Source organism: Oenanthe melanoleuca, chromosome 2, assembly GCF_029582105.1.
Source record: "Oenanthe melanoleuca isolate GR-GAL-2019-014 chromosome 2, OMel1.0, whole genome shotgun sequence".
Lineage (NCBI taxonomy): Eukaryota > Metazoa > Chordata > Aves > Passeriformes > Muscicapidae > Oenanthe > Oenanthe melanoleuca.
This window is the reverse complement of record NC_079335.1, coordinates 124,661,089-124,682,824: the sequence shown is the minus strand read 5'-3', so window position 1 is coordinate 124,682,824 and position 21,736 is coordinate 124,661,089. Positions and strand designations below refer to the sequence as shown.

The 21,736-nt window shown below is 40.8% G+C and overlaps 1 protein-coding gene across 1 annotated transcript; it reads right to left on the bottom strand.

Annotated features, from left to right (window-relative positions):
• Positions 1-3,109: 3,109 nt before the first annotated feature.
• PDK4 (pyruvate dehydrogenase kinase 4) lies at positions 3,110-13,237 on the bottom strand. The gene is made up of 11 exons (XM_056485282.1): positions 12,966-13,237; positions 12,011-12,152; positions 10,938-11,009; positions 10,182-10,366; positions 9,659-9,748; positions 9,062-9,139; positions 8,356-8,432; positions 7,751-7,849; positions 7,343-7,453; positions 6,516-6,629; positions 3,110-5,578 (listed from the first exon to the last, which is right to left on the bottom strand). The coding sequence occupies exons 1-11, from the start codon at positions 13,105-13,107 to the stop codon at positions 5,435-5,437; spliced, it is 1,254 nt and encodes a 417-aa protein (XP_056341257.1). The 5' UTR covers positions 13,108-13,237; the 3' UTR covers positions 3,110-5,434.
• Between the last annotated feature and the right edge of the window lie 8,499 nt (positions 13,238-21,736).

The following is a 21,736-nucleotide window of genomic DNA, read 5'->3' as shown; positions in this document are numbered from 1 at the left end:
CCAGGTGTCTGTTTTTAGGTAACTGAATGAGTTGGGAGCTGGCTCACAGCTGAGGCCATCTAAACACAGATGCCTGGAGGGTGTCTGGGGTCCCATTACAGTCAGTTGAACTCTGCCACTGGAGACAGGATTGCTATTCAGGCACCAGCAGTAGGAGTCTGTTTCAGAAGAAGCTTTCTGGAGTTCTTTGGATACACTGAGACAGGTCATGAGGGGCAGCTGAGATATCCAACTCACACCTTAGCACACACAGAGACAAGTACACAGTGTCATGATAAGGTGTTGTACTTGGTGTGCTGAATCCCATGCCAAGGTTCTCAGCTTTCAGGCCCAGTCCAGTGATGTGACAGTGTACAGAAAGCCCAACCTATAACAGCAATGGAAACAAGTGTCTTTTTTTTTTTCCACTTGATTTTCTTATTTGAGCCTGGCAGACAGGACTGTATCACATTAATGTAACTTAAAGCATGCCTGTTCTAAACTAGAAACTCTCTGTCACATTCCAGGAGAATGCTCAGCAGCTCAAAATAGTGGGATTGGTGGTCACTCCTCTTGCTGTGTTTCCTCTATCACAGTTCTGTCTGGATTTTCAATTGGACATGGCTCCCAGGAAGGCAGTGAGACTCGTTCCTCAAGGCTGTGCCCCTCACACAGCAGGAAATCAGACAGATGCTTTCCTTTCTTTCCTCTTTCTGTTAATAACTACAAAGCAAGAGCAACACAGGGAAATTGTGCTAATTCTACGTGGGCCAATTTGTTGCACTATGCTTTGATTTTTTTTCATAGCTGCAGAAGGAATATTGATGAGGAGCAGCTCCTGATATCCCACACATATTTTTTTGTTCATATAAAAATCTTACATTATGAAGAGCCCTAAGGGTGTTCTGAAGACCCAGGACTGTGTTCTAGCTACTTGTTTTGACACCCAACACTCGAGACAGCAGGGAAGAATTAAGACCTGTGGAGGTTTGTGCCCTTTCTTCCCTGTAAGGTGAGTGGAGAGAGGCAGGACTGACTGAAGCTGCCTACTAACATGTCCTTTCTCTTGCTGACTGTGAGGAGTAGCGGCATCCAGCCAGGCACTGAGTCAGGCATTCTGTCTTGGATGTGTATGACAGCACAGATGTGCAAAGCCACCTTAGGGCCTGCAATACAATGTAGGACATTTAAAACTGTCTTGTCAGTCTTGGGAAATACAAACCCAAAGATGTTAATGCAGAAGTGTGCCCCTTATTCTTCACCATCCCCACCCCCAAAAATTAGCTGAGCTGAGGGACCCTAAACTGCCATGTTCTACCTCCCATTTGCCAAAACTGCTAAAGAACTTAAGGGCAGAAAATTCTTTGGTGTTATACTTGATCCTCTAAAATCACCATTGCTGCCATAAGGAGGGAACAAAACCCAACTGTTTTTCCAGTCCAGTAGTGTTTCTTATCAAAGGTAGCAAAGCTTGTTTTGCAATAATTCTTTGGGAAGGACATAATTGCATATAAAGGGCAAAGTCTGGCGGATTTAAAAACTTGGTTAAGTGATAGGGAAACGATGATAATGAACAACTGTGTATCGAGGCGTCAGTGAGATTAATCTGGATATGTGCCCAAGGCACCAGTAACACTAACCAGTAATCAGTGTACACTTTTTATCTAATGATCTGGAAGAGAAAACACAGGGTGCTTTGGCGTGGTTTCTGTTGACATGAGGAACCTGGCAGTGTAAGGTCCCAGTCAGGGGGCAAAGGGCGAAAGTGCAACACCTGCTTATCTCCCGTGGAAGCAGAGCACTCTTCAGCTGTGGGTTAATGTGCTGGTGTCAGTGCCCCCCTGACATGCCAGAGGCAAGCCAGCCCCACACTGTGACCAGAGCTGGTGCATGGCCTCTCTTACCCACTGGGCTTGTGCAGGGGAAGGAAAAACCCACATTTTGCATTCTAGACTGCAGGGACTTGGCTGGGAATGATGGTCTGTGCACAGTGTGCTGCAGACAGACCTGGGTCTGCTGGGGCCATCTGCTCAACAGGGGCTGCACAGACAGCAGCTTGGGTCCATCCTGCTGCACTTGGGCATCCCTGCCCCCAAACCTGCCATGGGCAAGGTGCAGAATGCATGTATGTGTATTTCTGCTTCAAAAAACCTAACAGGAAATATGCAAGTCCTGTCTGTAGAGATTGAAGCAAAGTAAAAATGATAGGAAAACACAGTGGGTGTTTTTGTTTGTTGGTTTCCTTTTGTTTGCTGTAGTAGCTCATTGAAGTCCCTGTTGTAATTTAATCTGGCTTGTTTCTCCCAACACACCTGCCATACTGGTACACATCAGAGTGGTACATTTCTGTAATTTCAAAATGCAAAAATGGGATCCCATGTAATCTGCTTCCCTGGCATTGCAAGTAAAAGCCCTTAAGATGGTGAAACCCTCATTGTTAAGGAGGGTAAACTCAGTACACAAGGCTGTCACTTCCAGGCTTGCTTCCAGACACCTGGAGTCAGGCTGGTTTTTATCTCTCCTCTTTCAGGTAAAGTATCTACATGTATTTTTACAGTTACTCTAACTTCTTAAAATTATGTAAAATGCAGGATGGCCCCAGGCCAACACAAGGCTGCTAAAGCACCAGTCGTACAGGACTGTTGATCATGTTGATCATCATCACTCCCATTTTCTTACACACCAGCTATGAAAAGCCAGCTGTCCCACTGCTTCAGAGCTGAAAGACAGCCATCCCTTTAGCCTGTGTGAAAATGTTCTGTTAGATATAAACCCAAAGATGGATAGGGTTTTTTTGGTCAATTTTCATATTTAAAACCGAACAAAAGACAATTTATTTTAGAGTGTAGAACACACACTGATGGAAGATTCCCAATTCTCATCCCAAAATGAATACTATACTAATTTTAAAAAGTAAGGAGATGGGTAAGGTTTTGCACTGATTTTAGGTACTATGTAACCTCTCAACCAATGCAACATTAAGCATAAGCAAATCATTCTTTCAGTGTTTCTTCCCCCTGCTGTCCCTGACAAGGTATGAGTGTTGTATTTTTCAACCCCATCTGATAACACTTAAAAAAGAAAAAGCCCTTGCTTGCTCTAGACTTCTTAAAAAACACAGATAGAGACAACCATTTAAAAGATTTTATTATAAAACTATTTCAACATCTACATCCAAGTAAAAGACTTAAAATTACAGCTCTGCTTTCAGAATAAAATGTCAGTGAACGTTGGAAAAGGTGCTGTATTATCTAGGTAGATAGCTGTCATTTATAATACTACACAGATTTCATGTGTATTCTTTAAGTGCTACACAACCTCTGCCTGCATCATGAATGTTCCACAGCTTTGCTCTAAAAGCAGCATCACAAACACTATTGCAGCACCCATGTGCCTCAGCTGGAGCAGCTGCAGCTGTGTTACACATGTACCATCAGGTCATAACTCGGGTCCAAGCATTACTGGATGCACACAGAAAGGTATAAATTGTGATTACTTGACAACAATGACTACCTATGTATGTGTTTGTGACCTTGTATTCAGTTCAAAAATCAACAAATACTCAGTTACAACAGTGAAAGCAGCTTTTTTACACCTGTATGTTGTAGGCAAAGGTATTTCCTTTTTATTAGCCATTTCATTCACTGAGCTGAGCTCAGATGAATGATCTGATGACTTTTGGTGACTGCAGCTTATTCACCAGGATAAAAACAGCCTAGATGCAGTACTAAAGTCATCATGCTCAGCAGTTATCATTAATACATCTAAAATTAGTTTTTAAAATAAATGAGGCATATAAAAATACTCTTTTATTTTCAATGAGAAACATATCTCAAAAGGACTTCAAGAACAGAAAGGTAGTTTCCTATTAAAAACCATTTTAGATTCATAGTGGAATATGGAGTAATTTTCTATCCAACAAATAGAAATCTCTAATAGAAAACTGCCATACTGAGCAGGATGCTTTACTGTATTTGCAGCTTCTTGCAAAGGATCACATAAACAGAAGATAATATGATAATTAGTAAAAAACTTCAAGTAATATTCTACAGCCCTGATGAACTTTTGACTGGCCAGCTTGGCAACATCCAATAGTTTAGCATCTGTTAAGTTTACCTTGCTTACAAAAGAGAAAACACACAAAGGAGATGGGTAAGGAAGAAGCCTACTGAGAATGGAGTATTTTCTGAACAACTCTCTCCTACTGGCACTGTTCCTTTGGGAATTGCCCCTATTTTGCTGCTCATAAAAGCTTTTCTGTAGCTTTCAGTGCTGTTTATATTTTGAGACATTTCCTAAACCCTTTCTATTGCAATGAACTGTTCTTAGAATAAATTTTTACCACTCCTGAAAACCTTTCCAACAGACCTTCAGTGCCCACCCACAGCTTTCAGGGTATAGATTCCCTATGTACAACTTTGAGCTGATGTGGTCCAATACAAATTTGAAAAATACAATTGGCAGATTTTGGTTTAGTGTGTTGAACCACTAATCTAACAGAACAGAAACAAACCACAAGACTGTGTTTTAAACATGCTGTTTTTTACAACATGCTTATACAATACACATCACCAAACCCTTTCTGTTAAACTTGCATGTCTGACTTCAGCTCTTGGAAAATCCTAACTGACCTGGCACACATTCTCCAGAATACAGGGGGTATAGGCTAGATGTACCCTAATGTTAGAGCTGTTACAACCAAGCAGCTTTCCATTTCTTTCCAGTAGCTTTTAAAAATATCCTGATTTTCTTCTTCATTACCTTATGGATAGAAACCTTACTTGGCTGATTTCCCATGGACAGTTTAACATAAAATATCTACAATGTGACTCACAGAGCAAGGCTCACATAAGAATTATCCCTGGAATAACTTTTTTTTTTTATAAATGTGACTTCCTTATATATGGCAAACACTTTCTCCCTACCTCCTGGGGCTCCCTTTCTTGCAGTCAGGCTGTACTTGAATGCTGTTTACATCTTGCTACAAGACTGCCATGTTATATATCCAAAGGTTATAAATACAACTTTAAAGTATGGATGTTATCTATCTACCTGAGAAGTTCTGTAATATGATAAACTGCTGATAACTATTCTAACAGAAAAATATGCATCAGCATAACTTGTTTATCAGTCAGTATGCAGAATTCAAGCATTTAACAGGATTTAAAAATTGCACACCTCTACCACGCCAAGTCTTTGATCATAGTAAAAAAATAGCTTCATTTTTCTCTATACATAGCTCTTCTTTAAAGACATATGTGCTCCTATTTTCCTCATCCTGAAGTCCACAGCAAGGTTTCAGATTCAGTGCATACAGCCTAGGTTTATAATACTCTTATCTTGTTTTTTCTTCTGCTAGTTCTGAATCTTGCTTGTTTGAAGGTAGATGAATACTTCCAAATGCTGCTCTTGAAGCCAGCTTGATCCCCTAGGGTGTCTCAATACCAACTTCTCTTCACGAAGCTGCACTCTGCTTTGCCATATCCTTTGGGCCTTTACTTGGGACACACCAGTCATCTGCCTCTGAGGTAGCCTGGTAATGCTTGGAAGCTGATTTGTTAAAAACTGGGAGCTTTTCTATTGATTCTGTTGATAAGGCCTAAAAGTCAAGAAGGAACAGGTTACTATATCTCAATAATGTCACTTAGTAAAAATGCATTCAGCATGCCTAAAGTGTTAAGCCAGTGACACTACAAAACAAAGTGATTCACACAAATGTTTCTACAATAGATGTGATAGTTTATGTGCTTCAGTATCTATGATTGCTTTGGGTAATTTGGTAGGACAAAGGCAGTAACATCACATCCTATTTGTGCATTTTTCATAGGCCTTAAGCAGTACCCTCTAATATGTTTTCAAGATAGTCCAGGATTGCATGGAAAAGGACTTTGATTTGTAAAACTCCATTGAAAATTCCAGTGAAAATTTTTCAGTAGAAGTGTTACATATATATAGCTGAACTGTCACTTCCTTTCATACTTCTCTGATTGCACTTCAGTGTTTTCAGTTTAGCAAGAGAAATTCAAAGCAAGTTTTTCCCATGATTAGGCACAGAAAGTAGAAAAGAACATGTACTGCTGTTTGCAGGTTTCTTATACAAACAGCAATGCAAGTTATTTGCCCAGTGTTCAAAATTACTGAATCCCACAGAGGGGCTATATGGCAGATGTTGAATAGCACCTTAAGGTGACTCCTTCAGGATTTAGTTTATACAGACTTTCTGGTTTTCAAAGTAAACAAACCAGATCTTTGGTCACACCTTTACTTTGCTCTCTTCAAGTACTTTGTATTCCATGAAAAAGTAGATAGCCTCTTAACACAATCTGAAAACCAACAGGGCTCTCACTAGTAGTTGTTCAAGTAGACTAGTTAAAGCCAAGTGACTTTTTTGATACCAGTTAAAAAGCAGTTATTAAACTGTCATTTCTCAAAAAAACTCAAGAGCTACTCATGAGCAGAGAATCTGTTTACCTTAAAATGGTAACAAGCAGTTATCCCATTGCATTAAGGGTATTTAACTAAATTTAAATACATACCTTCAAGTAGATGATAGCATCTGTTCCATAACCACATATGGAGTAAAGATTTAGGTCTCCTTGAAAGTATTTAGCATAGAGACGAGAAATTGGCAAGCCATACCCAAAGCCAGCCTAAAAATAAAGTACAATATAAGATTAATTATGTTTTTACTAGCTCTAATGGCCTAAAGTTAAACAGCTGGAGAGTCTTCAGAGATTTTTAAGCTCTTAAAAAATCCATTGTGTTTCCTCCTCTCTTAGAAGAAAACATAAATTCTAACCAGTTTCATAAAGAACGCTGAAGCTGACCATTAACAACCCAAAATCACATGAAAAAAGATCTCCATGTAAGAGGGAGGGTCTATATGTATGCCCCACTTTTACATATTGTATTTCAATATTTTTCCCTCCCTTGTTATTGATAGTACAGCTTGATTAGTAAAAGGAGCTTGCTACTGGGAAATAAACATAATCATCTAAAAGACTGTTCCAGTTGTGCTTGCTTCCAGAAATACTGCATGATCTACAGTAAGTTTGAGGACTGAGTGAAGAGTGAAGACAAAGTAAATTAGTGTCATTGGAATGCAGGAAGGAAAAAAAAAAAAAAAAAAGGAGGGGGTTAGATTCAGGTTGGAGCATTCTTCTTTGTTTATGCCTTTAAAAGCATAATTTTTGTCCACTAAGCTAAATACTAAAATTCTGTTTCAGAAAGTGCAAATTCATACTTATGGGGCTCAGTAAATCTGCATACCCCACAAAACAGCTGGATGCACATAGTGCTTCATTATTAACCCACCAACACTTACAACAACCTAACTGCAACAAGAGTATTGAGAGTGTCTTACAAGAGGGGTATTTCGACCATCATCCATATTTGGCCTTGGTGCAGTGGAATACATGTAGCTAAACAGCTGCTCAATTTTCCTCACTGGAACACCACCTCCTCGGTCTGAGATCTGGTTTAAGAGAGAAGGAAGTTAACAAGCAGGCACTAAGAATGGCATTTAAAATACTGTTATTTGAACACACCTTTCCAGCAGTCATAAATGCAAACATTTGTTTTGCAGCACATTTTTTTTTAACTAGATAACTGTGCTACACAGAGGCTCCTGTCATCCAGAGACGATGTGAGCTCTTGTGCTTATGCTAGTGTCTCCAACCTGTTCTTGAGGCCAGATCTTTTAATAGAACCAGCTAAGCATGTATAATAACAAAGATTACATTAAGTCCATTGTAGTAAGCCAACAAAATACCTTGATTGCCAGGTCTTCTTTCCCTAGAACAACTGTTACTTCAATTGGAGAAAGGGTAGGACTGTTTTCTTGGAATTCAACAGTTGCTCTCATTGAATTCTAGGGAAAAGAAGGTTACCATGATCAGAGGTTGTTGAATCCATGCACTTCAAACCATATCCCCTTTTAGATACAGGCAAAGTTATCCTCTATTCCTATCAGTGCCTGTTTTCCAAGGGACACACTTAGCATTTTGGCATAATGGGAGCAGAGGACGTCTCACACCTAAAATTGTCTAAATATAGCCAAGACTCTTCTGAGTGAAAGATTACAATGTTCCTGCCCAACATTAACTCAGGCACTATAAATTAAATAACATAACTCCCTTAAAGTCAACAGGTTTCTGGAAAAGAGCAAAGTTCAGCAGCTGTTAAAGGCTGCCAAATTTCTGTACATCATGTTGGCAGTACTGGAGTCCAGTTACACTCACTAGTCCTAAAGACATTCTGTCCACTCCACAGAAAAGGCAGTAGGGCAAATCTGCAGATGCAATCTTTAATAGCAAAAGGCTACTGGTGGTCACAAACCCACATCCCACTTCACTCTCTCAGTTTATCCTAACATACCTTAAAGAGCTCAAAAAGCATGTGAAAAAGATGAGATGGAACATATACAATGCTAATTGGTTCTCCTGGAGCTTTCCCTAGAAGAAAGGAAAAGTAAAAACACTTGAAAGGGTGACGACATTTTTCTATATGGTATCCAAATTTTACAATGAGCAAGTTGCTCAAACAAACAAAAGAATAAATCAAGTTTCATTTTTGGTTTTCCCCCCCTCCAAAATTGGCAAACAGCTTTATGCATTCATAACAGCGTTTAGATTGCAATTGTCACTTGCTTAGTAAGTTTCTTTTCAAATAAACAAAAAAATCCAAGTATTTATTCCCCTTTATAAATAAAAGATTTCAAATATTAAGCAGACTGCTGTCGTCAGACACATGCAGGCAGCTCAGACCAGACCCAACCCAGCATTTCAGTCAGCAAGCCCAGTTCCCCCCTCCAGATATGGAGGTCCTCTCTAGCAGCTTCTCACATTAAGTACAGGTTGGTCTGACTTTTCTCGAATTTATAAATGGTACCTCAAAAATGTTGTGTTTAAGATACACCAACATTTGAGTTCTAACATGGGAAGTTAAACGACATGCAATTATAGAAAATGAAGAGGAAGTAGCCCGAGTCAGATAAACTGATTTATTCACTAAGGTTACAGAATTGGGAGCCTTTTGACTCAGTAAAAGAAGTTTGGCTACCAACAGGAAGCTCTCATCTTACCGTTCACTTGAGTAAGTTTCATTTCTGGAGATGTTAAGTAATACTGGTCACACAACATCTTGGAACTTTCATAAGCATCTGAAATAATTATTTAAATCAATTATGTAAAGTATAGTATCATGCAATGCAAAAACTCATTCGAATTCATGGCAATGCAGCTTTTGACTGGTGTTAGTCTAAGACATAGCAGGGCGAATGTGTGTCAAGGGAATGACAACATTGCATCCACTGCGTGCACTAAAAATCAAAAATGGGCAATTACAGAAGCATGAGCAAATCTTTGGATAGTTTGAAAATTGTATGGAACTCATGCATCTGTTATCTACCAGTAGGTAAGACCAATCTCAACACCTCAGACAACTTCAACTCCTACCTAATCTGTCACTTGCTAGGACTTATTCCAACATGGCTTTTTATTGCTACTTTGTATTTTAAATTCTGTCCTCTAAAAGCTCATGCTTTGATAAGACTACATTCGGTTATTTCAATTAAAGCCAGACAGCATCCTCTACAACAGAAGGTGGTTACCCAAACTGCTTGCAATCAGATATAGATACTGATCAGGAAAAGGAACATTAAAACTCTGAGAATACGCACCATTCACTACTTCAACAACATCACAGCAAGGATCAATACTTCCAATGTGCCTTGGGTGCCCCGAGCCAGATTTATCATCAAAAAGAAGAGCTGTTTGACATGAGAAAAATACAACATTTTATTCCAAATACTGTGTTATTTAAAAAAAAAACCCAAACTATGACCAATACAGTGCGATCACAACATATAATCACATAACATGCTAAATGTTGTTTATGCCTTTTATGAGTTAAAATGCTATCTACTGTCAGCAAACTATGTTGGCTTTTCTGTAGCTCACATCTAAAGGTTTTTCAGACATAAAGAAAGATATCTCTACATATTCCACAGAAGAGTTATTTCAATTATTCTGTAGTCTAGAAAACAAGTTCTTCCATTGCTTTCTTAAGTGATAGATTCAGTTTCTAACTTTTCAGTGTCACAAAATCATGGGAAGCAGTTCTCCAGTAGTTTTAAGATGTGTTTACATTAGAATGTTGTTCATTAGGTTGAAGGCTTTTCTCAGGTAAAAATTTCTACTTACTGTGTTGGTTCATTAGCATCCGGGTGGAAATACGGCTCATGTAAAAACGATCCAAAAAATACTGGATGTTTTGATTGGTGACAGGATCTACTTTAAAAGTGTCTTTGTATTCAATTATTCCTTGTGCCATTGTAGGAACCACATCATGATGTCTGTTTCGGACTCTAATTAGAGTATCTATAAAACTAGATTAAAGAGAGATCTTTTTAGAACATTATTCTCAGACTACATAGAAGCAAGTTTTGTATAATGTAATTATCTAATCTAGCATAGGTAAGTACTTAACAGCCTTAATAATAAAATACAGTGTGGTTTTCTTTACTCTTTTAAAACTAATTCCTCATTGACCTAACACAGAAGTATTTGGCATTTTTAAAATAAAAGGTATAATGAGCCATATCAATTTCACCAGCTGTTTACTCATTTATTTGAGCAGAGGAAAATGTAAGAGAAGGAAAAAATCCCAAGCTGACATCTTGGAAACAAGCAAAGATATGACTTCACAGATAAATTTTTTTATATTTCTCTGTCATGACAGCTCAAGGGGCAATATGACCTTGAAATTAGGCTTCAGCGGGTCATATCTATTTGCAATACTGCTAAACATGGTCAGAGATTTCAACCAGCTTGTTCTATGTTCAGCTCTTCCCGTTAAATTATGAAATTCAGCTCATCACAGCTATCAGTCTGAAGTGAATATATGGTGAGAAGTGGAATGTGAACTAAAAAGTTCAAAGAAAAAAATGAAAAGCTTACTCAGATAAGACTTTTTGGTCATCTGGGCTTTTCTGATGGAACTCAATCAACTCCTTTAGGCTTTGTAGGTACCTATTGAAAAAGAACCCAAGAAATATATGCTATTAATTTGATTTTTATTAATCTAGCATTATGAAAAATACTCTATCTTGTGCACATCATTAGTCCTAACAAGTCATCTAGAAGTTTTAAGTATCTTTGAAATATCCAAGTTACAACCAACAATGGAATGACAGATGGACACTTCTTGACTGCCTGAACTCCAGAAGTTTTAAGTCTCTTCTTGTGCCTGCCACCAGAGAGGAATCTAACTCCTCACTTAAGGTATGCAGAATCCCCATCTTGAGAAGAGATGTATTTCAAAAGAAGATCCAAATGACAATGCCAATCAGGAAGCCACTTAAGCAAAATTTTTCCAAATCTGATCAGCTTTGGCAGAAGCTAAGTAGCTGAGCCTCTTGCACTAACATCTGTCAGCCTTGACGCATGCAGCAAAGGCACAACTGTTTGCTATATTAAGAAGAGTTTCTAGATCTCACTCTAATACTTCTGCTCTTTATGTCAGCCAGCCTGGCAAACGCTGTAACTGTGCCAGTAAGCAAGGTTAAATCAGATTCAACCACTGTGTCAACTGCAGAGATTACGTAAACTGAATTTCAAACACTTGCTGCACAGGTCGAGGCAGTATACTTTGGAACAGAAGCTCTGTTAGTAACTCCATCAGTGAGAGATCAAAACAAGTACATAGCCTGTTTCCCATTTTATTTGGGTCTCAGAGTCTGTAATGCTGCATGGAAACAGAACACGTTTTCTTTTCTCCCTTCTTAAAGAGCAAGAAGTAAAATTTGCTCTCTTAGCTGTTTCAAACTGTTAGCTTCCCTCCCCCCACACCTATTTAAAGATAACAATATAACCATATTGCTTTTCAATTTAACTTTAGTATGTAGAAAAGGACAGCGTGCAACTCATTTCTACTGCATTTTGCTATGCTTTCTACTATTCAAAAAAGTCTGTAACAACAGTTCTCAAAGCCGTGCTACTTTGTATGCTGAATTCAAGCAGTTCATACTTACCAGCTTTTTACTAATTTTACTGATGGAGTGCCTAGTAATTTATCAGGAAGAAGATCAATTTCTCTCAGGATATTTGCAAACCTCACAGGAAGTTCTTGCCGCAAAAATGAGAAAGAAGTTCTCTCACATCCATTAGTTGAGCCTAAGAATAAAAAAAAAGAAAAATAAAAAAAAAATAAAGCTTTTGTTTAAGGAAGTTTCAAGATGCAAATACAGATTGATGACTTTCCATAAACTTCAGGACTCTATTTCTCTGCAACCATGAGGCTTTTACGGTCAGCTCTCATAAGTGTTAGGTGTTATATGTTTGTGCTGAAAGCTGTTTGCATGACAATAGGACACAGCGTGTTCCTGGACGGAATACTTGTTCAGTTCCCATTTAGACATCAGACTTAATTGCAATCCCCGAAGAAGTACTCGGGGCTCTGTAAACAGGAGGTTGTTCGGGGAGACGCCTGGCAGTATCATGTGCGCACAGGGCTGCCAAGGCGATAATGGGATCTGGGAACAGCGCGTTCGCTCCGCCCGCCGGCTCCTCCCGACGCCGAGCGCGCAGCTCGCCCCGCAGCCGTGCCCCGTGTCCCGTGTCCCGTGTCCCGTGTCCCTCTCAGCGCCCGCAGCCACCAACACCGCCCACGCAGTGTCACAGGCATCTCCAGCTCTGATGGTGGCACTCACAGCTCCCCAGCCCCTGGCACCTGGCCCGCGGGTACCTGCGGCCGGGAGCGCCACCCGAGGCCACCGCCCCGGGGCCGGCAGATTCCTACCGGGGCAGGAACACCCGGCGGGGCCGCTCCCCTGCTCCGAGCAGCCGAGCCGGGGGCGGCAGCGGCTTCAGCGCTGGCTGAGCGCGGACCCTTCCGGGCGGCATCGCCGCCTTGCCCATCCCGCGGGGAAACGAGCCCCAGAGCCCCTGCACCCAGCCCCGACCTCCCCCGCTCCTCCCGACTCTCACCGAAATCCAGCAACTGCTTGATGGAGAGCGGGGAGGGGGAGAAGCGGGAGAACTGCTCCACCTCCTGCGGCAGCCGGCCGCTGCCGGCGCTGGCCCCCGCCAGGGGGGCGGCGCTGCGGAGGGCAATGCGGGCGGCCTTCATCGCTGCCGGGGCGGCGGGTGCGAGCGGTGAGCGAGCGGGGATCCCCTGGCTCCGGGACTGTCGCTGTCCCCTTGCCTGTGGCGGGGGCTTCACGTGGCGCCCGTATTTACAATCGCGGGGAGGCGGGGCTCGGGCAGGCCGTGCCCCCGCCGGGCGCCTCGTGACAGCGCTGGCGGCGCTCCCCGTGCGCGCTGTGCCGGCCCGGCGGGCGCTCCGCCAGCGGCACGGCCGCAGCCGCGGGCCAGGGCACACGGAGCTGCTGCTGCGCCGCCCGCGGTGACCTTGTGCACCGGGCAGGGGCTGTGTGTGTGTGTGCACTCATACAGGGGTGCTGGCAGTGCTGCACAGGGAGCTGTGTGTGTGTGTGTGTGTGTGTGTGTGTGTGTGTGTGTGCACTCATACAGGGGTGCTGGCAGTGCTGCACAGGGAGCTGTGTGTGTGTGTGCACTCATACAGGGGTGCTGGCAGTGCTGCACTGTGTGCTGTGTTGGTGTGTGTGTGTGTGTGTGCACTCATACAGGGTTGCTGGCAGTGCTGCACAGGGAACTGTGTGTGTGTGTGTGTGTGTGTGTGTGTGTGTGTGTGTGTGTGTGCACTCATACAGAGTGCTGGCAGTGCTGCCCAGGGCAGTTGTGTGTGTGTGTGTGTGTGTGTGTGTTCACTCATACAGGGGTGCTGGCAGTGCTGCACAGGGACCTGTGTGTGTGTGTGTGTGTGTGTGTTCACTCATACAGGGTTGCTGGCAATGCTGCACAGGGAGCTGTGTGTGTGTGTGTGTGCACTCATACAGGGGTGCTGGCAGTGCTGCACAGGGAGCTGTGTGTGTGTGTGTGTGTGTGTGTGTGTGTGTGTGTGTGTGCACTCATACAGGGATGCTGGCAGTGCTGCACAGGGACCAGTGTGTGTGTGCACTCATACAGGGTGCTGGCAGTGCTGCCCAGGGCAGTTGTGTGTGTGTGTGTGTGTGTGTGTGTGCGTGTGCAGTCACACAGAGTGCTGGCAATGCTGTCCAGGGCAGTTGTGTGTGTGTGTGTGCAGTCACACAGGGGATGCTAGCAGTGCTGCCCAGGGCAGTTGTGTGTGTGTGTGTGCAGTCACACAGGGGATGCTAGCAGTGCTGCCAGGGCAGTTTTGTGTGTGCGTGTGTGCACTCACACAGGGGATGCTGGCAGTGCTGGTACTGGCAAGGTAGCTCCAGCATCAGCGCAGAGGCTCATGGAAGGCAAAGGGAGCCAAATCAGATCCCAGCTGGAGGGTTCAGGCTGTTGACATGTAGGTCATGGCTGTGACCTGGTTAAAAGTGACCAAATCCCCTGGACAGCTGTGCTGGTGACGCACTGGGTCCCAGATCAGCATGTGGGATGTGGCCTTTATTTACTGTCACTTGAGCTGACCTAAGAAGGGGATGACACAGTGCTCTCAGGGACAGCTGATCTCCCAGGGTCACCATCGATCTGGGAAAAGCCCCCTCACCTTTCCTCTCTGCTGGGGAAGGAGTTTGGATCTCCAGTGCTGCCTGGCCTTTTCCCAACATGCCAAGCCCAGTTCATTGGGGGCAGGGTTTGCATAATGCATTGAAGAATGGAATTAATGTCATTGGAGGGCTTTGTGACATCCGAAAACTTGGTCTGTAACAGCGTGTGAGCAGTAAAATAACACGAAATAATTGTGCCCTAATATTTGCATACAACTCCCCAGTGCAATTTTATATGCATGTATTTACACATGCACATATGTAAACTCTTTTTCAAGGGAAGGAAGATCAAATTCCTCACAGGAAATATGTGCACTTAGTTTAATAGGCAGAGGAAAATACTTTAGTTTGCCATTAGACTGCTTTTTTAACTTTATCTCATTTTTGTCTTTCTAGTATATCTGTTAACCCTACATACAGTTCTACTCCCACTGTATTTAATGTTTTATTATTTTATTGCTCCCTGTTTTATTATTTTATTGGGAGAGCTATTCTGTTATTTTTCCATGAGATATATTCTGGTTTACTGCAGTGATCGAATGTTGGCGTATGAAATGTGAAATGAAGCAAAATTTAGACATGAAATAGCAGCAAATGTAGTGACTGATTTTTCCTGTCCTTACCAGAAGTTGAAAATTTAAGAATTTGGGATTTGCTTTTGACTGTTTCAACTTTGTTTCCCTGCAAGTTGCAGACAAGTCACAGAAGTGAAAATATCATACAAATTTATTTAAACCATGAAATGTGTAGGATAGCTTTTGTTTTGTTCCACTTTCTTCCTGAAGCTGCTAATCACTGACAAGCAGGAACCTCAAAATTATCACTTTGCAATAAAATCTGGGTCAAGAAGTTCTCTGCAGTAGGCAGTTATTGAAATATAAGGTCACTATTTCTCTTCCTATGAATATCATTTATCAATTCCTACAAATTTCATTTAATCTGTTGGTGTGCTGAGCCTGCTTAATATAAGTAACTCAAATATCCATTGTGAGTAGTCTGAATAGGGAAATCATCTACTAAGAACAGTTTTTGTTGTTTGCATTAATCTTTTTTACAGAAGCTTGTTTTCTTATTGTTTTCCTGGTAGTTATATGCAGTAAGGTATGAACAAATATCTTACACTATGAACAAAAGTAAAATTGTAGTTGCAGGAAATACAGGAAACATGTTGCCTTTCCCATTTGTTTAAAGGACAAGGTTCTGGTAACTCAAAACCTGTGTGTTTTTCAAATCAAAACAAACTTCTACAAGAATTTTACACATCAGCCGCACAACTGAGATTTTTTTATTCTTTTAGAAGCTCATCTCCTTCATAATTCAGATTTGCTTCTTGCTCTTTGTATGAAGGTTATATGTTACAGGAGGTTCTGAACAACATAAATTTCCATTCTTGCATATATAAGCTGTATATCTGTGAAGTAATTGTTATGGATGTTCTGAAGGTTGAGCAAGGCAGCTGAGTTTTAGGCACAAATGTAACAAGCCGTGAGGATTCATCATCAGCCAACCTGCAGGTGAACTAGACGGTGAAAATTGTAACCACTTCATATAATGCCTCCATCTATTCTATCTTTGGCAGTGTTCTCACTTTATTTCCTCTCCAAACCACCATTTCACCCTCCTGAAACACGTGACAGTTTTAAGTGCAAGTGTCAGAGAACAATGACTGTGAAGGACAGTGCCAAATTCTGAACTGCAGTATTCATCAGAGGGGGGGTCTCATTTCTGCTGATTAGATATTTTAACTTTCTTCTTCTGAACTGCCCTAGGGCAAGTTTTGAAAAGGCAGTAACAACACTTGCAGTTGCTTGGTCACAGTAACGTTTCACTGACTATACTTAAGAAAATGGAGCTGCGTTAACATTCTGCTTTTTTCCACAACAGATGGGTCCAGAAGAGTGGAATGAATGAAGCCTGGATTCCTGTCCATTTGTCTCCTAATAGCTCTCCATTGCAATCAGCTGTCTCTGGCCTCATGTTTCTTATGTGCTCGCCCCTGCTGGAGACACACTGTGCTGTACTTATGTCAGAGCCGTGTTCCTGGTCAGCCAGCATGTGTAATAACTGACCACGTTGCTGACGTCTCATAGAAGGTATCATGGTTGCTCTTGCCTTACCTTTTTCTCTGTGGAGACAAAAATATGAAGCTCTATTTCCTAACCAAACAAGTGCTGGAGACACAATAGGATGTGCTGGGATGAGTGCCCTCTCCTGACCAGCCAGAAGGTGTGTGAGGTTGCTGCTCTCTAGTAGAATGAGTCTGGTTGAGTTTCCACTCCCTTCTTCCAGTGTGGAGCAAAATTCTAACCTCCCTAAACCACCTGCTAGTTTGTACAGTTTGTAGGGAGTTGATTATCTATTCAAATTTGGTTAAAATGCTTAGGAGAGACAGTTTGGTGAACAGGTGGACAGGCAACATCATCAAAGTTTTTTTCTGCTATGGAACCAGAGTAACATTTTCAGCTAGGGACAAAGGCAACTTCTAATTGAGCTTTTGTAAGGAATGGTAAATAATAACCCAGGAGGAGCAGTGAGTCTGGGTGGAAATTAATAGTAGCACTAGGAAGTTTTGAATGCAAGTGGAAGGAGTAGTCTGGTGACAAGTGCATGAGTCATATTCTCAGTTCGTTAAATTTCCAGAAGTACCAAGGGCAAATCACTCATCCTCTGCCTGCAGATGGCTCTTCATTTATGGAATTGGATTGATACTTTAACCTACTAATACATTTGTTTTCTAAATATTTATGTGGCCCTTTTCATGGAAAAAAAGGACAGAAATAGCATTACAAACAAGGGTCATATCTTCCCGTTCTCATCTTTCTGTCACCCGACGCTGCTGCCGCACAAGCTGTCGAGCTGCTGGGGGCTCCCAGTACAGCCAAAACAGGCAAAGTAGGTGAAAGGTTATGGAGGAGCACACAAACAAGCTGGCGTGCCTCTTCAGTAGTTCAGTGAGGGAAAGGTTCTGCAGCTGCTCCAGCACTTACACAATCTCCCACGGCTGCTCATAACTTGCAAAAGTCAAGAGTACAGTAGCTGGATCATTTTACAGCTTGGAGCTGTAAACATGGCAACTCAGCGGCCCTAAACAGGAGACACCCTTTTCCTCATTCCCTGCCTTTGTTACCCATGTCTGAAATTATCTGTTAACTCCTTTAAAATCATGGAAAATAAGACTGGATTGCAGGTTTCAAAACTGCTTTTCCAAAAAATAGCTAGAGGCTTGCACGAGATTAACTGTGGGTGTTTAAACTGGGAGTGTAGAGATATCCAGAGGAAAAAGCTGTTTTGGACTACAGCTGTACCATTCAGGAAATAAAGCTAGGACTCAAACTGTGATAAAAATAGGACTCAAAAATGTTTATCTTGAAATGCTTGTCACAATTCAGGAGGCTGCTTACTAAGTAGGGGAATAGTAATCTTCAGCCAAGTACACTATTGGAGAGGAAATAAAGGTAGACTTTCAGGGTGGGCTGGTGCTGATCTGGTACATGGCTAGACACAAAATAATGTCCTTTTCCAGCTTCAGCTGATTGCCATAGCAGTTCTTGTGGAAGAGCATGTGGCATCCTCCATGAGAGCTGCAAATGCAGAGGAAAATAAAGAGGAAGGATTTCATCAGGACAGCTGCCACTTTAGGCCATGGCTGCCTTTACTGTGAACAGCCCTGCTCTGGAGAAGATCACCTGGGAAAAAGTGGACACCTTATGAAAAATCAGGGAAAGAGTCAATGTTACAAAAAGAATGTATCTTTTAAGGTCTAAATATGTTTCATCTGAACAGTTATATTTTTCTGTAGAGCTATGGAAATGGGGTTAGTGGAGCAGGATATTTTAAATTAGACATTTAAAATTAAGTTTTGGATTAGACTTCTTAGGAAACACCTCACCCTGAGAAGGAGTTCTAGCTTCACCTGTAATGGGTCAGGGACTTTGAACTGGTACTGCTTTTGTTTTTCAGAGTAGATCACTCCGAGTGAAGAGAAGATGTTTTTGCTAAGTTTTCTATCAGATGCACTTGATACTCTTTACTGTAGCAGACAATTGGTAAATTGGATGTGGTGGCTTGAGTTTCTGCTCTGGACTGGAGCCTGAAACTGTTACTCCAGGTTATGTTGTCTAAGACTGATCTTAGAAAGCATTCCCAGTTGTTCCCTCTCAGCATTTCCTTCACCAGATTTGAAAGAGTTTATTTTCTTTTAGTGTCCATGTCATATGAACTTGAATGAGAAGTTTAGTCTAGGAAATAGTAAGCCAAGACATCATCTAGAAAAGGGCTGTCTATGGTGTTACCTGGCCACTCTTTCAAAAGGCTCACGGTATCTCTGGAATGCTGCTCCTTAGTGCTTTGGATTACCCAAGGGAAGTTTGTTTTTTGTTTGCAACATGCTGACTACTATTGCTGAAGTGTGAATTCACAGATACTAATCAGTTGTTCTCATAAATACTGAGTTTCCATAACATACTCTACAGGAGTTATCTACACAGTAGGTCTATGGGAGTTTTCTTATTTAATGAAATATATAGCCACAGGCTAAGGTGTGATAACTGCAATTAAATATGAAAATGTAGCTTGTGTATTAAAATATTCCTGATAAAGAGCCAGTACAATAAAAAATCGCACTGAACAATTAAAATGCTTTGCCTTTAGGTCTAAGTAAGTGCAAAATGTTTCAGTGTCATGACTAACAGGTAATGGGTAAGTTGCCAATGCAACATTGCTGGAACATTTACAACAGTTTAAACAAGGGAACTCTTCCCTTCTCCATGTATTCTGGTGAAATCTCGTGGTATATTAAACAAAATCCACAGTTTTGCTATGCAGCATTAAGTATGTTTTCTTGTTACTGTAATTATTTTAATATTATTTATTACTCTATCCACTTCGGTATTTTCAAATTCAATTTTCAATGTAATGCTTATCTAGTAGTCACTGAAGTGAAAAACAAAATCATCAGAGTTATGGTGGTACTTGATTTCCAAGATTTCTTCCTACCTAAAGTGACATAAATACCCTCACTAGTTCAATATTTCTTTGTTTCATTTACTGAAATTACACCAATATTCTAAATTCACTGTGGTAGTTACATTTATATGCAGGCATTGAACATATATTTAGTTTTGTTTCTATATGGGAAAAGACCCCTAGATATCAAAAATACTGAAGGAAGAAAGAACTGAAACATTTACCTATTTAAAAGTTAAAATTATGTTCAAATACAAGTCTTGATTCCCTATTATCTGGGACATAATATCTGGTTACAAATAGTCAGCAATAAGTTTTCAGGCATTGGTCTCAAAAAGCCACCTTTGAAAGAAAATATTTTAACATACTCACAGGAGGATACAGGCTGTGAAATAGAGATGAAAATATCTTTGTTGTGAGACTGATTGAATTACAAATTTAGTTTGAAAAAAAAGTATATTAACAAGACATATTTTCACTGCACAAAACCAGATTCACTAAAATGTGAAGGATCTCCATTTATACAAGAAGCAGTGTAATTTCTTCTTACACACACAACTATTGCTGAAGTGAGAGTTGTTAAGCCTTCCATTTTGTGGATACCCATTATGAATACATATTTAACAGAAGTTGAATATTTGGGCATTTCCTCATTCCCAGAAAGAAATATAAGCTTCTTATTCTCTGTTTTAACAGTACTGGAGAAATGTTTCGAAATTGTATTATTCGGATCAAGAAATAAATCCAAGGTAAACAACCTTGAAGATAATCTAAACAAGAGAAAACTTGGTAATCAACACAAGAGCCTTTGCTAGCTTTCAGCACGTTCTGAGAGGAAGGGAAGTGCTTTCCCCTGGATTGGGTGTTGGAGAACAAGTTTTCCTTCTGCTTTTTGCTCCAGATATGCTACACAGAATCCTGAAAAACAGTTCCTTATTTGCAACTCCCTATATGCTGAAGCTTAGGAAGGAGAGGTAAGAATGTTACCAAATAAGCAATGTGGGATTTAATTGGAGTAAGATACTGAAATGGATATTGCATGGGAGTGTTGCCATGTGTGTTTATTGGAATTTTGGGCTTACAGCATGCACATCAAATGGTATACATGCTTATCACCTCTGATGTATGGAAAGAGTGTTGAAATTCTAAGCGTTTCAGTTAAAGGAAGTCAAATCAAATCAATGCCAAGAATCCTAGTTAGGATGTAATTTTTGCTGAAAATTACCTTCTCAAGGCCTTGGAGAGAAAAAAAAAACCCAGCTAATTAATATAACTAAACAAATAAAGACACTTCTATCACATTTCCCTTAGTTAAACCTTCATTATATTTCTCCTCTTTTCATAGAATACAGTAAGTGAATATGGTATTATTTGCCCTTTCCATGAAAAAGACTCAAAAAAGTGTTGTATTGCATTTTGAGAAGCAGTCTGTAGTTTTGTGTGAGCATGTCTGGCTGCTTAATAAAGCCTGCAAGACCTTGCAGGTCTGAGGGATTTCAGTCAGAGTTAGGAACCCATAGCACCTTGAGAAATTAGGTGCTAGGTATGACCAACATGCTGAATTAAACTGTACTGTTGAAAACATGGGATAAATTTCCATCTGAAGTCACTCAAAGAGAACAGTTAGAACATTTTGACTATAAGCATTTTCTCTTTCAAATTTTCCTGGAGAAAAGTATCTTTTGAAACATCCAGATAATTCTAGTCCTTTGCAGTCAGTTCATGTTTCAAATCTTGTGCCAAATGCTGAAATCCTTGGAGTAGAGAAGACCCAGAGGGAACTCATAAAATTATATAGGAAAGGCACCAATTCACTCTCGCTGAGAAGTAATTTGGTTTGGTTTAGTTACCTGTGAAATAGTTCTGTAAAATTATGAACTTTAAGGAAACTGTAAAGATTGTGATTATTGACATCGGCTGTAGGTGACCTTTATGTGCTGAAAAGATCACAAGGTAGTAAAGGCAAAAAAATTACAACCTCCTTTCCTTCTTCTCTCTAATGGTCTGAAATTGAAAATTGGATCTATTGAACCCCAGTTAAAGTTAGGACAGCCAAATAAAACAAGGCTACAACCTGCAACTTGCAGTTTTCCAACTATGTAATTTATATACTTTAGAGACTAAATGCTGCTGCTCAAGGGAGTTGTGAGTCTTCACTCTCACCTGAACATAAATCACTTTATGTTATTT

Bases quoted from the DNA above. Each gene is read 5' to 3' on its own strand.
- PDK4 (XM_056485282.1), bottom strand. From the start codon at position 13,107: ATGAAGGCCGCCCGCATTGCCCTCCGCAGCGCCGCCCCCCTGGCGGGG. The intron at 9,749-10,181 runs GTAAGTAGAAAT...CATGTCAAACAG, and splicing joins GATGCTAATGAACCAACACA to CTCTTCTTTTTGATGATAAA. The intron at 9,140-9,658 runs GTGCGTATTCTC...TAATTATTTCAG, and splicing joins TGTTGTTGAAGTAGTGAATG to ATGCTTATGAAAGTTCCAAG.